The sequence below is a fragment of the Galeopterus variegatus genome, unplaced genomic scaffold, assembly GCF_000696425.1.
Source record: "Galeopterus variegatus unplaced genomic scaffold, G_variegatus-3.0.2 Scaffold1566, whole genome shotgun sequence".
NCBI classification, from domain to species: domain Eukaryota; kingdom Metazoa; phylum Chordata; class Mammalia; order Dermoptera; family Cynocephalidae; genus Galeopterus; species Galeopterus variegatus.
The window spans coordinates 322332-337983 of record NW_007727677.1 but is presented as its reverse complement, the minus strand read 5'-3'; the positions used below and the strand labels follow the sequence as shown (position 1 = coordinate 337983).

The 15652-nt window shown below is 34.9% G+C and overlaps 1 protein-coding gene across 1 annotated transcript in view; it reads left to right on the top strand.

Annotated features, from left to right (window-relative positions):
- The window catches only part of PHF3 (PHD finger protein 3), a 67408-nt gene that overhangs the window by 41376 nt on the left and 10380 nt on the right, over nt 1-15652 (top strand). The window contains exons 5-11 of the mRNA XM_008577699.1: nt 1985-2168; nt 4939-5086; nt 5167-5323; nt 6711-6827; nt 8504-8635; nt 9146-9281; nt 12910-13105. Of these exons, the coding sequence (XP_008575921.1) occupies nt 1985-2168; nt 4939-5086; nt 5167-5323; nt 6711-6827; nt 8504-8635; nt 9146-9281; nt 12910-13105 (1070 nt within the window). The remainder of the gene's footprint in view (nt 1-1984; nt 2169-4938; nt 5087-5166; nt 5324-6710; nt 6828-8503; nt 8636-9145; nt 9282-12909; nt 13106-15652) is intronic.

The window sequence follows — 15652 nt, the reverse complement described above, 5'->3', positions numbered from 1 at the left end:
GAAACCTTTTAGTCTAGTCACTCTGATTTATTAATATGCTCTGTAATATTTCTAGGACATGATTATCTAGTTTCTATATGAAAACCATTGCAAAGGAATAGCTACATCTTCATTTTTAAGCAGCTCTAATTGTTTTCAGTTTGAGCTGAAATTTGCATGTTTGAAAACTTTGCTTTTCTGAAGGCTTCCTTTTAAAGCTAATTTTTTGTAACATAATAAGGAAGGTAATTCAGTTTGAAGAGCATGAGCATGTTTTCTCCAAAATCTTCCCCATTATTTACGAACTCAATTTTTTCAGACACTATTTAGTGTCCAATACGGATTAAGTTCCAGTTTGCCAAATCCTTGTGGTATCTAACATTTTCTATCTGCCAAGACTTTTATTCTTCCCCATTATTTACGAACTCAATTTTTTCAGACACTATTTAGTGTCCAATACGAATTAAGTTCCAGTTTGCCAAATCCTTGTGGTATCTAACATTTTCTATCTGCCAAGACTTTTAAAGAATTAGATTCTGTCCTTTTGATATTTGCTATTACTTTGTTGATTTGATCTACATCAAAGTAACTGATAGTATGGACTTGAGAGGCCCATTGAGAACATTTTATAGCATGTCTTTGGAAAGCTTCTGTTTATCATTAACTATTAATCATCACCACTTATGTACAACTTCTTTTTTTTAGAAATATAGCTTGTATTGTCATTTAGCTGAGTTGTCTCTATCTTCACTAAAAAGACAGTATTAAACATTAACATTGTTAATGTTTTGGGAAACCTCTCTATTCATTCTCTGAATCAGGAAAGGAACTTGAAGTTAGTCTGATTTGGTAAATGCATGTACTATCCAAGTGATCACTGCTTACTTTCTCGCTCTCTTTTTTTTTTTTGATGGTTAACTGTTGAATCTTACTTGGACTTGTGTCATGTTAATTTATGGAATCTGCTTTTCAAATGCTACTTCTTATCCCTAGATTTTTGTGTTGAACCATTTATTGAGTTTCTACTGTGTGCCAAGCATGGTGCTGTCAGACTTGGGTATATAACATTGAAATATGTTTATACTCTCAAGGAAGTCTAGTTAGAGAGGTAAAAAATAAATAAATAAAAATTTAGAGGATTCGTAGTCGAGAGAAAATCATTCTTTTGTATACACTCTGTCTTAAAACCTGTGATTATATGTCTGTCTAAACAGAGTATTCCTCTCCCTGTCTTTCCAGCATATTAGTGTGATGCAATTAATTTCTTTCAAGGGTCCCAGAATTACAGCTTCACTAGTAATTCTTTGAGCGTTATAATTAGGACCAGAGGGGCTGGCCCGTGGCTCACTCGGGAGAGTGCAGTGCTGATAGCACCAGGGCCGTGGGTTCGGATCCCATATAGGGATGGCCGGTTTGTTCACTGGGTGAGCGTGGTGCTGACAACACAAGTCAAGGGTTAAGATCCCCTTACCGGTCATCTTTTAAAAAAAAAAATAATAATAATTAGGACCAGAGTAGCAGGTACCTTGATGGTTTATTCTACCTCATGGGAGTTAAAATAGCCAATAGGCACACTGAGAACTTAATTGATATACTTATTATAGGTGAATGTGACTTCATTTTAGAAATATAGTGAAAAATATAGATACTTGTTTCTCTACAATTTCTTCTCTTTCCATATTTACAGCCAATGAAAATAACTCTTATTACCTTATATCTAATTTTCTTTCTAATAATGTTACTGGGAACCTGATCTGTGTCCTTTGTTTCTCTTTTATAGGCTATTACGTGTTCTGCAGAAAATAAGTACTCAACAAATGAAATTGAGTTATTTTCGTACATCTTAAAAAATGTTTAAACACTGGGCTAAAATGGAATATGTTTGATATTTTAATAGGTTGTAATATTAAGTTTAATTTTTTTTTTAATCCACATACTATGGAGGTTTATATCTAAAGATTGCTTAGCAGTTTTTATTCTAATGAATTAAGTACTATTTTTCCAGGAGTCTGGTGAAAGCAAAAATTCATCAGACTGTAGAGATTATGAAATTAAAAAATGGCAGCTAGCTCCTCTTCGAAAGATGGGACAACCAGTTATACCTCGGAGATCTTCAGAAGAAAAAAGTGAAAAAATACCAAAAGAATCTACAACTGTTATTTGCACAGGAGAAAAAGCTTCAAAACCAGGTAGTGAGATTAGTAGAAATTATTATATAGTAATGTATTTATATTTTATTTCACACACAATTAATTAGTATATTTAGGGAATTTTTTAAAATTTAACGTTTTAATGGCAATAAAAATAGTTCAGGTAATTGGCCTTACTTGTAATTAAAAACTATTGCTCTATATTTTGGGGAAATACTAGTGAACTTGAGGTCCCTGCCTTCATGGCACTTAAATACTAATGTGAAAAGGCAGACAATAAGTTGACAAGAAAATGGTATGTATTTTAGAGAAAAAATGGGATAATGGAATAGAGAGTCACAGTTGGAGGATGGTGAGAACTTCTCTTTTAGGTGAAATAGAGGAGGTAACTGGTGAGGTGGGATTTGAACTGATGTGAATATTTGTTTGGAAAAGGAGCTAGGAAAGGGGCACAGAAAGTCTAAAGGTTTGGGTGTAGAAACAAACTTGGTATTTGAGGAGAAAGAAAGCTACTGTGGAGTGATTGGAAGGAGAGTAGTGATCGAAGATGAGTTCGGAAGACATTATGTAGGACCTTTGGGGCCATGGCAAAGTTAATATTTTCTTCTGAATGTTATAAGAAACTTTTAGAGGGTTTCGTATGAGGTATTGATGGATCACTGTGATTGCTCTGTGGAGATCGGACTTTAGGAGGGCAGGAGAGAAAGAGAGTAGACCAATTAGAAGTCTATAGCAGTATCCTAGGAAAGAAATGATGGTAGCTTGGGACAGAGGTACAATGGAGGTAGCGAGAAGTGACTAAATTCAGATATGTTTTATAATAGAGTTGACAGAACTTGCTGATGGTATAGGTATAGGTGGATAAAGGAAGGAGAATCTTAGTGGGTGATTGGATAAATGTTGGTGCCATTGACTGAAATAAGAGAGAGAGAGAGAGAGGAAAAGATTTAGGGAGGAAAATTGAAAAATTATGTTTTGGCCCCTGTAATGTTGAGATTCCTATTAGACATCTAGATCTAGATGTATGAGTAAACCTTTGGCTGATGAGTCTGGAGCTTATAGAAGACTTTGTGGGCTGGTATCTAGATTTGGGATTTATTGGTGCATAGTTGTTTAAAATCACGGACCTAGATGTAAACAGCTGCAGAGACTTTGATATTGAGGAGACAAGCCGAGTGCTGGGGGAGCACCAACATTTAGAAATTGAGAAGAGGAAAGGATTCAGCAAAGGAGAGTAAGAGATGGCCTGCGAGAAAAGAGAAAAACTAAGAAACTGTGGTGGCCTGGAAGCCAGATGAAGTTTCAAGAAGAAGAGAATTATGAACTGTGTTAAATATTGTCTGGACATTAATAGGATGAACACAAGTTGTTAAATCTGTGGTTTAGCAAAATGCAAATCATTGTTCATCCTGGCTAGAATGGTTTTGGAGGAACAGTAGGGATGAAAGACAATTGTAGTTGCTTATGGAAGAATGGTGAAGAGCTGGAGGTATTGATTACAGATAAGTCTTTCGAGTTTTGCTGTTTAAGGGAGTAGAAATAGTGTGGTAGGTAGAGCAGGACTTGGGGTCAAGTAATTGTTTTAAGTAAATATTATAGCATGTTTTTAAGGCTAATGGGACTGGTCCAGTAGACAGAGAGAGAAAGAAATTAATGATGTAGGAAATACGTGAAGAGTCACAAGGGAGTGGCATTCATTCCACATGGATGGAGGGGTTTGTCATAGAAGGGGACAGCTCATTTGTTGTAATAGTGGGGAAGCTTATGTATGGTAAGAAGGAGGACTGATGAAGATAGGTTAGATTTGGTGGTGGGAAGATGTAATAGCTGACATTTTTCTGTTTTCTCAGTGAAATATGAAGTGAGCAAATCAAATGAGGTTGAAGTTGAGAGGTGGTATTGTTGGTTTGAGAGGAGAGGAGAATAAGTGTGAAATAGGTGTCTTGAAAAGTGGGAGAGGAAGTTTACTAGGAAAATTTAATAGGATTAGGGAAGAAAATTGAGTTACCTGCTTGATTTAAAATGAGATCTGTCAGTACCAGTGCTATTTTTCTTCAGTTATCTTCAGCTGTTAGTAGCCCATTTGGGTGAAGGATAAAAGTTGGCTTTAACCAGGGTTATAGTTTTGCCAATGCAGATGTTTAAAGGAGAGAGAATAAAGGTGTTAAACATGTAAGGGGTTGATAATAGTGTTGGGCTATCTAATCTAGTTGATTATGTGGGAAAGTGAGGACATGAAGATGGCAAAAATGATAAATTTAAGAATTGTTGGAATGAGGAGATTCTGGAATGAATGAGCTGATATGATAAGTCAAAGTAGTGGAATGTTTGAGATTTTGGAGATGCACAAGGATTACTAATGATATAATGCAAAAACATTTGAAAAGTTTAACATTCATAATAATAATATCAAGCACAGTTAAAACCAGAAGAGATTGATCAATTTTGTGATATTAGTAAGATCATTAAATTATGTGTTCATCTATTAAGTTCAAATCAGATTTTCTAAATAGTTTTTAAGAAGTTAATTATTAGATATATGTGAAAAGTAAGTAGCCCTGGAAACCATTATCTAACATGGGAAAAGGATATGAACATTTTATAGCTTTGGGGTTTTAGTTTCTGTTTATTTTAATTAGAACTTCAGTGTCAGGAATATTTCAATATGGACTATGGGTTCTGATCTTCTAAATAGTGACTTTTAGAAGTAATTTGTCAATCAATTTGGATTATAAGCTTACATATGAATTATAAAGTAAAATACCTTTTAAACAGCAATTTAATGAGTTTTTATACTTATTTAAATTAGGTACTTATGAGAAGCAAGAGATAAAGAAGAAGAAAGTTGAAAAAGGAGTGCCTAATGTGCATCCTCCTGCTGCTTCTACTACCAAGCCTTCTGCAGATCAGATCAGACAAAGTGTCAGACATTCTCTCAAAGACATTCTTATGAAAAGGTAACACATACTATTATTAAAGAAGTTTAAACAATATGTCTCATGTATTTGAAAAGTAATTGAATTGTTCTAATTTTAAGACTTACAGACTCAAATTTGAAGGTACCAGAGGAAAAGGCAGCAAAAGTTGCCACAAAAATTGAAAAAGAGCTTTTCTCTTTTTTTCGGGACACAGATGCTAAATATAAGAACAAGTATAGAAGTTTGATGTTCAATCTGAAAGATCCTAAAAACAATGTAAGTATGTTTTGTTCATGTCTGTGGATATTTATGCTTCCCACTTCCCTGAATACGTAAGGATCTAAGATTATAATACAGTAAATATATAATTTATTAATTGGAATGAGACTGTAGAATACCTCTTGGTTTAGACCATCTAATTTTAATAAAGTATTTTTGCTACTGAACCGAGTTATGAATTTTGCATAGTAGTGGGTAGTGTTATACAATAAATCTGTTGAAATACTAAACATGTCTTAACCTGGTGTATGTAAATTTTCTTTACTGTCTCTTGTATAATCCACTTTATTAAAAAATTCATTCATATGTATTCTTCAAAAGCAAGCTAAAATTCATAACACTATATTATTACTTTTGATTTAAATCTGAAAGTAGAACAGTACTCCTTAAGAAAATAAATTGGATTTAGATTATAAACTACTTTAAAACATTTTTCCTGAATTAAATATAACTTTAGTTCTAAATGTCTTTTAATGGTCAAGTAAACATTAATTGAACCCCTATCTTTTCTTGGGATTTCTTATTTGGGACTTAGAGGAAATCCAAACGCTGTTTGCTTGTGTGTATGTGTATGTGTGCTTGTCAGTGGCAGCAGCAAAAGTAGGCCTTTGATTAGTACACTAAGCAAAAGTGTTGCTAGTGAATGTTTTAAAAGTTCAGAATGTTATTGATCTCTTTTGTGACATTTATACAGTTCCACCAGGAATTTTTGCTACAGATGACTTTAGGTAACAAAATATAGTTAGGTTCAACCTCCTTGCTTACAGGCTTTTCACGTAAGTGATAAAAATTTATATAAGGATATTTGCTCCGGTATGTGATTTGAGGTATTTTCTTGAAGTATAATAATAGGTACTTAAGAAAAATAAACATTATACAATATGCCATCATGGTGCAGGGGAATCATACTTTTTGAATTATATAATCTAGAAGCTTTCCTTCAGTAATTAAATGATTTATTTCCTTTAGGTTTCTGTCCTACAGTTGGTTCTTTGTTCTAGGATGCCCTCCAAGCCAGTCAGGATTTAAATGTTTAAAATCTTAAAAATATGGAAGACATTACATTTAGTAAAGCTCTTTAATGTAGTATTCTGTTGAAATATTATTATGATGGTGAGATTGTGTCCCTGGGTAGACTTAATACAACTTTTAGATAGGTATTATAATGGTTCCATTGTACATACTTCTCCATTATTTGTTGACTTTTATATGAAATGTGTGTTTTGCTGCCTTAGAAAAATTCCTAGAATACAAAACTGTCATTTATTCTCTGTGCAGTAGGTAATATATAAATCATTAAGTATTTATTACAAGTTTTTGTACAGCAGTACCTCTTTTTTAAATGTTTGTCTTCCCTTTTCTTCTTATTTTTAAATTCTTCCAGATATTATTTAAAAAAGTATTGAAAGGAGAAGTAACCCCTGATCATCTTATAAGAATGAGTCCAGAAGAACTAGCTTCTAAAGAGTTAGCTGCTTGGAGACGAAGAGAAAACAGACATGTAAGATGATCTATAAATATGCATTTGCTATCAAAGCCTATATTTTTTAGCTACAGGGGGAAAATGATACAGAGGTAGTTCAACACAGAGGCACAGTAACACAGACTTTTTGTTCTGTGTTTCCTTTAGTTACTTATTCTCCTTTATTCTAGTTCTTAAATTCCATTGTTTTTCCTCATCTCTGCCGCTTTTTTTTCTCATTTCCTCAAATTATCAAGTTACAGAATTACCTTGTGTTTCATTGTTATATTTTGTAAATCAGAAGAATGGGAAAATAGTTGCATCTTTTCTTAATCACATCTGTGCTTTTAGTTTTAGAAGCACAGTTTGAAGGTATTGTGAATATGTAGAGACAGATGAATTAGGTCAGAATCTAAATTTGTGCAAGTTGACAATTCCTTATTGATAAAACCTGATCCGAATTACGATGTGCAAATGTTCATATTCATAGAAATGTTGTATGTTTAGTATCTTTTTAAAATTTATTTTTTAATTGACATGTATAGGTTGTACATATTAATGGGATACAGAATTATATTTCAATACATATATATACACATACACACAATGTGTGATGATCAGATTAGGGTAATTAGCATATTCATCCTCACAAAAATTTATCATTTCTTTGTGATGAACTCTACAAGATTTACCTGATTCTTTTGTCCATAATACTTACTTGCATCTTAGGCAGTAAAATTCTGTGTAGATCTATGCCAGATATAGTTTGAAGCTCAAGAGGCCTTGATTTGATGTATTATACTCATTTACTTTCACCCTTTATAATTTTTCTTTTATTTTGAAAATAGTATTACCTCCTCTTCTTTCCATTCATATCCCTAATATGCACATCCCTCTCTTCTGCTTTGAAATTAAGGCTGCAGGTTTCATCTGTATCAGAGATCATGTTGTTCTTTCTTTAGGCCACATACCTGATTTTTTTCTTTGAAGGATTATTTATACTTAAAAAGGTGAGATAAATGAACAGAACCATCTTTGCCCTCCTTACTTCATTTCATTCCCAGCTACATTTTATTACTTCTTGCTATACTTGCTTAATTTGTATGTTTTGTTGCTGAGCTTGTTCAACTGTGAGTTATCAGTGTTACTAATTAGGCTCAGTTAGGAGACAACTAATAGGGGACTGCTGGATCACTTTTGGCATTTGAGTAAGCTGCTATTGTGGGAGATGTTAGAACATCAAATTAGGAGTCTAAGAGCTAGATAGTGCTTCTTTTCCTTGTGGCAGCTGCTAAAACGTACTAAATAAGCAAGCAGATTTCAAATATAAATATTATGTTTCACCACTTTGCAAATTACATTGCACTTCAATTGCCTCCTGTTATAATGTACATGTGAACTTCTCGTGGCTGATGTATGAGGTCAAATTCATATAATTCATGTAACCCTAGCACTTAAAACAGTCTCTGGTATATACAAGGGGTTTTCGAAATGCTCATGGAAGGATTCATATTATCTTTTAATTCAGTTTTTCCATATACTTTTTGAAGTACCGGTTTATAAGCATTCAGTATATGTTTGTTGTATGGGAGACTACCTAAAGATTGAAAATCACCTGTGATGATTTATTTTTAGGGAAGCTCTTCTTATTTAAAGTATACATGTGGAAATACATATTTTAAATTAAGTATTTCTTTTAAAATATTTTCTGTCAGACCATCGAGATGATTGAGAAAGAGCAGAGAGAAGTGGAAAGACGACCAATCACAAAAATAACTCATAAAGGTGAAATAGAAATTGAGAGTGATGCTCCAATAAAAGAACAGGAAGCAGCCATGGAGATTCAGGTAAAGATGATAGATATATCATGTTTTAAAGCTCAAAACACAAAGATTCAGAAAAGATATTTTTGCCTATTTTATTGGTTTAATGTTTTTGGGGGGAGTATTTAGAGTATCAATTCTCTTAGTGTGAAGACTGTCTGCATTATGGGTACCTGCTAAATACTTGTTATAATGTAGATTCCTGGGGTGCTTTGACTTAGTGAATTCCTTAGTAGGCTTAGAAATATGTAGGTGCTTTTTAGGCAGACTGTAATTTGAAAGCTGGTGCAGCTTTTCTTATTTTTAAATAACAGGAAATAATTTGAAATCTTGTTAGAAGACATGAAGAATGAGGACTGTTTGAGTTTTTGCTCTATATTAAATTATAATTAATAGCCAGCATTTCTCTTTAAAGGAATAGTAAAAAACAAAATATGAATGGAACAATTTCATTTTGGAAAAATATAATTTCATACTCGAGATCAAATTTTATCAACTAAAACTAATTTTTACTCTCACTCTCACTTATGTTAGGAACCTACAGCCAGTAAGCCATTGGAGAAACCAGAAGGATCTGACAAACAAAAAGAGGAGATTGACTCCATGTCTAAAGATACTACTAGTCAACACAGACAGCATCTTTTTGATCTTAACTGCAAAATTTGCATAGGTAATTGGAAATTTTTCTTCCTAAAATGTTTCATTCATTGTGAAAGGAGGACACTTGTATACTAGTGTTCGTAATTTAAGTGTGTTTTTTTCCAGTATTGGTGGTGAGGTACCTGCCCACTTTCTTTGAGCAGTAGCACATTTTTGTGTGACTGGTTTTCAGGGTGGAGGTACAGTTTGATACTGTAGTGCTGTTTACCATCTAGAATTAATTGTATTACATATGATCTGAATTTATCAACCATTGCCAGGATCAGATGACAAGAATTTAACCATTAGAATGAACATTAGAAATTGTGGGTCATTGTGATGGTACTGTCATTTACCAAATGAAGTAATAAAATAGCATTCATATTTTGTTATTATTATATATATCATAAAACAAATCAGAAATTACTTTTTTCAAAAGACTTGACTTCTTTAGAGCAATTTTAGGTTCACAGCAAAATTGAGAGGAAAGTACAGAAATTTCCCATGTATCCTCTTCCCCCACATATGGATAGTCTTCCCTATTATAAATGTCCCCCACCAGAGTGGTACAAATGTTACAATTGATGAATCTGCATTGACACATCATAATCACCCAAAGCCCATAGTCTGTATTAGGGTTCACTCTTGTTCTTGTGTATTCTGTGAATTTGAACAAATGCATAATGACATGAATCCAACATTATAGTATATAGAGTATTTTCACTGCCCTAAAATTTTTCTGTGCTCTTTCTGTTTATCCCTCCCTTTACTACCCCTGCCAGCCTCTGCCAGTCACTTATCTTTATACTGTCTCCATAGTTTTTCCTTTTCCTGCATATCATATAATTGGAATCATTGAGTATGTAGCATTTTTATATTGTCTTGTTTCACTTAGTAATATGCATTTAAGGTTCCTCCATATCTTTTCATGACTTGATAGCTCATTTCTTTTTAGCACCGAATAATACTCCATTGTCTGGATATACCACAGTTTATTTATCCATTCACCTACTGGAGGACCTAATGGTTGCTTCTAAGTTTTGGCAGTTGTGAATAAAACTGCTGTAAACATCCATGTGTAGGTTTTTTTTTTGTGAATGTAAGTTTTCAACTCCTTTGGGTAAATACTAAGGAGCATAATTGCTGGATCATATAGCAAAAGTATGTTTATTTTTGTAAGAAACCACTAAACTATCTTCCAAAATGACAGTACCACTTTGAATTTCCACCAGCAGTGAATGAGATTTCCTGTTATTCCAGATCTTTGCCAGCCTTTGATGTTGACAGTGTTCTGGATTTTGGCCATTTTAGTAGGTGTGTAGTGGTTTCTCGTTCTACTTTGCATTTCCCTGATGACATGTGGAGCATCTTTTCATAAACTTATTTGCTATCTATATCTAATTTGGTGAGATGCCTGTTAAAGTCTTTGGTCAATCAGGTTGTTTTCTTATTATAGTACTTTAGCGTTCTTTGTTTATATCGGATCACAGTCCTTTATCAGATATGTCTTTGCAAATATTTTTTCCCAGTCTATGGCTTGTATTCTCATTCTCTTGATAACGTCTTTTGCAGAGCAGAAGTTTTTAATTTTAATGGAATCCAGCTTATGAATTCTTTCTTTTGTGGATCATGCCTGTATTATTATATCTAAAAAGTAATTATCATGCCCAACTTATCTAGGTTCTCTCCTGTGTTATCTTCTAGGAGTTTTATAGTTTTACATTTTTACATGTAGATTTTTGATCCATTTTGAGTTAATTTTTTTGAAAGGATAGAAGGTCTCTGTCTAGATTCTTTTTTTTGCAAGTGGATGTCTAGTTGTTCTAGCACCATTTGTTGAAAACACTATCTTTACTGTATTGTCAAAGGTTGGGTAACTGTATTTGTGAGTCTGTTTCTGGGTTCTTTGTTCTGTTGCATTAATCTGTTATTCTTTTGCCAGTACCACAATGTCTTGATTACTTTAGCTTCATAGTAAGACTTGAAGTTGGGTAGTGTCAGTCCTCTGACTTTGTTCTTCTCCTTTATTAGTTGGCTATTCTGAGTCTTTTGGTCAAAAATTACCTTTTGTATTCTTGTCTTGGTTATTCATTCAATAAATACTTATTAAGCTTCTGCTTCTTGTCAGGTACTTCACTGGGTGCAGGTGAAAAAGTCTGATATTGACCAGGTTTTAAAAGAAACTGTAGTTTAGTGGTAATGACAAGCAAGTGATTATTTAAGTTACAGAAGTGCAGTTATTATAAGTATATTTAGAAAGAAGACGTAGCCTAGACTTGGGGTTTAGGAAAGGTGTGGCTCAGGAATTGACATTTAAGCCAAGACATGGAGGTTGAGAAGTGTGTCTGCAAAAAGAGAGGGGAAGACTATTCTAGGTACTGGCATGAACTTGAACTGAATTCAAGTAGAGGAGAGAGGTACACATGATTAGGCTGAAGAGATATTTACGGATTACATTTTAGAGTATCTGTTATAGTTACTGCTTTTTAAACTTCAGATTGTGACTCGGTAGTAGTAGTCAAATCAGTTTAATAAGTAGTGACCAGCATTTCAAAGCAAACAAAAACAATAAAAATGTTACTGTGAATTGCACTTATAAAGGTAAGTATGATTTTATGAAACTTTAGTTCCAGTTATGTATATATAAAAAAATGCACACAGGTACATACACACACAAATTTAATGGTAGAACACAAGAACATTTTTTTTTTTTTGTCATTGACGGAACCTGAATTTTTCTCCGAAGTTTATGTTTTTAACATATGAATTTCTCATCCCTTCAACCCGATTCCCACACTCACACATAACCTCTACCCCGAGGCCTGTAGAATTACTGAGGTTTTGGAGGCATAAAACACCTTTAACACAACTCAGTATTCTAGGGGAAGAACATTTGTTAAATACTACTAGACTTGACCTATTTTTAGAAAGGTTGAGTGATTTTTTTTTTTCTTTTTGATGCTATAATCTAAAACCAATGTCATTTTCTAAACTTTACTGATTTTTTTCATGTTTTATTAACAAAGTAGCCCTGCACTAGGCATTTATAGTCATGAACTACTGCTATATATAACACAAAGTAGGATTCAGATTTGTTTTACTCAATTCTTTGAGTTACTTCTTATGACTTGAAATTTGGTGCAGTTTAGTTAAAAAATCATTAGTCAGGGAATTGAGAAACCTATTTTAGGTTCTGGTTATAACATTTTCATTTTAGCTTGTATGAGTTGCTTACCATTCTTTTTTCCTAATTTTTCACATCAGTTAGATGAATTATATCATCTAGTCCATATTTATTCATGATATGAATTATATTTAGGAGATAATATTTGTAAAATGACTTGAAAGGGAAATTAGATATATTACAGATAGATCCCTGCACAGTACGCTATGAATTGTATTTCAGAGAAGCTTAGGTTTCTACATGTAGAAGAAGGTTGGTGATAGAGAGAAAATTGGTATATTCCTTGTTGATTCTTAAATATAAGTGTAATATAACTCATTATGAGAAATAATGATAGATATTATACTGGGAAATGTATGGTTACTCAACACTTGAATCAGGGAAACTGAAGAATAAGTTCAGAAAGTGAAAATGGATCAAGTTATAAAAATTGCTGTTAACAGGAATGGTTTATTTTGGTGTCTTCTGTCTTTAGGTCGAATGGCACCACCTGTAGATGATCTTTCTCCAAAAAAAGTTAAAGTTGTTGTTGGAGTAGCTCGTAAGCATTCAGACAATGAAGCAGAAAGTATAGCAGATGCATTATCTTCAACCTCAAATATTTTGTCTTCTGAATTCTTTGAAGAGGAGAAACAAGAATCTCCAAAGTCAACATTCTCTCCTGCTCCACGGTAATTTTCTCTGTTACAATTTTGATAGTAATCATTGTAGATCTTTGCCAAATTATACTTGGAAGTCTACAAAAATAGAAGAGTCACTGGGGGTCCATGTAGCACCTTGCCTACTGTGCAGAAGCAGCTGGATGGGTTACTTCACTGCAGGCTGGTGTAGGGGCTCTGCCCATTGCCCAGTGGCTGGACTGGTCACTTCACTGAAGGCTTGCCTAGCGGCTCCACCCACCACACAAGAAGTGGCTAGATGGGCCCCCTCAAGAAGTGGCTAGATGCAGCCCCACTTAGTGGCCTTGCCCACTTACTGAGAAAGAGCTCAGCAGCTCCTCCCTTGGCAGTCCAGCTCCTGAACCACAGAGGAAAGCATGACTTCTTGGCTACCGCCATCACCACTGCCTGGCCCCAGAGCACTGCCGTGTTTCTCCCTACACAATAGTCTGTCTCACTCCCCACTGACTCCCAGCCTAGCGACCACCAACTCCACCTCACCAAGACCCAGGTGTTCCTGCCTTTTACTAGCTAGCAGGAAAGAGGGAGAACCAAGGACCCAAGAGAAACCTCTGCCTGCAGGAAAGAGGAAAGGGAAAACCTGTCCGGGGTTGTCCATTCAAGCTAAGGAGCTTCAGTACACTGCAGTGCACCTATCAGGGTCCAGGATACTAGCCAAAGTGCCAACGAGTCTGCCAAGGGTCAACCACTTCAGCCAATGAGCTACAGGGCACCCAGGCGCTTCTCCCAAGAATTTGAGATGTTACCTACGTACATCATCAGTCCAACACAGTGTCACTCACATCAGCAAGGTACCACTGGCTGCCCCAGTGCCTGTGCCACAGAGGCACTCACAGACATCTCCAATACCAGATATGGCTGGGGTACCCACATGGACTCTACCTACTGCATCTATCTGGAACTAAAACTAAAATACCCTACCCAGTGGTCAATATAAAACATGTTTACAGGAGGTAGTCTCTCTTCTCAAAAGTCCCACTGCAGAGTAATAGAAGAAGCAGCTGCTTCACTAGATGACCAGACATCATCATAGGGATACTAGAAATACAAAAAATAAGAAAATATGACACCACCAGAGGAACACAGTAATTCTCACGTACCAGACCCCAAACAGCAGGAAACCTTTGAAATGAATGAAAAGGAATTTTGAGCAAAATCTTAAGGAAACTCAGTCAGATAGGAAGGAAGACTCAGATAGACAACAAAATTAAATGAGAAAAACTATCCAGAATACGAAGGAGGAAATTTACAAAGAGGTAGATATGTTATAAAAGAATGTCGCAGAACTCCAGGAACTGAGGAATTCATTCAGTGAAATAAAAAATGCAGCTGAGAGTTTGAGCAGCAGGCTAGAGCAAGCAGAAGAAAGAATTTCTGATGGTAAAGACAGTCTTTTTGAAATAACCCAGAGGGGGGAAAAAAAAATTAAAAATGAAGAAAATCTATGAGGGCTATCAGACAACCTCAGGTGCACAAATATCAGTTATGGGTGTTGTGGAAGGGGAGGAGAAAGGAAAAGACATTGAAATCCTATGGAAAACTTTCCAAGTATTGGGAGAGATACTCAGGTCCAGGAGGCACAGAGATCTGCAAACAGATTCAATCCAAAAAGGTCCTCTCCAAGACACATTGTAGTCAACTTGTCAAAAGTCAAAGACAAAGAGAATCCTAAAAATAGCAAGAGAAGAGTATCAAGTCACCTTTGAGGGAGTCCCCATTATCAACTCACAGCAGATTTTTCAGCAGAAACCTTACAATCCAGAAGAGAATGGTATAATATATTCAAAGTGCTAAAAGAAAAATAAAACTGCCAGCCAAGAATACTATACACCCAGCATAGCTGTCTTTCAAAAATGAAGGAGAAATAGTATATTTCCCCAGACAAACAAAAACTGCAGGAGTCACCACCACATGACCAGCACTGCAAGAAATCCTCAAAGAAGTCCTGCATCTGGAATCCAAAAAACAATAATCACCACCACGAAACACAAGAAAGAACAAAACTCCCTGGTAGAGCAAATATGCAAATGAGAAGGAGAAAGAAACTACATCTTACTGCCTCAAAAACCAAACATTGAAGACAGACTATAAAAGGGAAAGGAAGGAACAAAAGATGTTTAAAACAACTATATGAAAATCAATAAAATTCCAGGAGTAACACAATATCTTTCAATAACAACCCTAACAACCACACCCTCCCCACTTCCTTTTCTCTCTTTAGCTTGGGCTGTTAGTTAATTAGATTCAGAAGGAGGCTGCCAAATAGTGAGGAAAAGGAAGTGGGGGGATGGGGAGGGGAGTGGTGGGAAAGAATAAAGAAGTTTGTTGGTATTCTAAGAGAGGGAGGGGAAGAAAGAGGGAGACCAAGAGAAGGCAGCCTTGATGCCCATCTGTCATATTCAGGGTGGGTGCACTCCACATGAGTGTTTGATCATTTATCCAAAACATTTTTCTTTCTGGTAGTAGCTCAACTTTCTCTACTTCCAAGTACTTGGGAACATAGTTAACGTTTTTATATTTTATGTATATCTAGTTGCA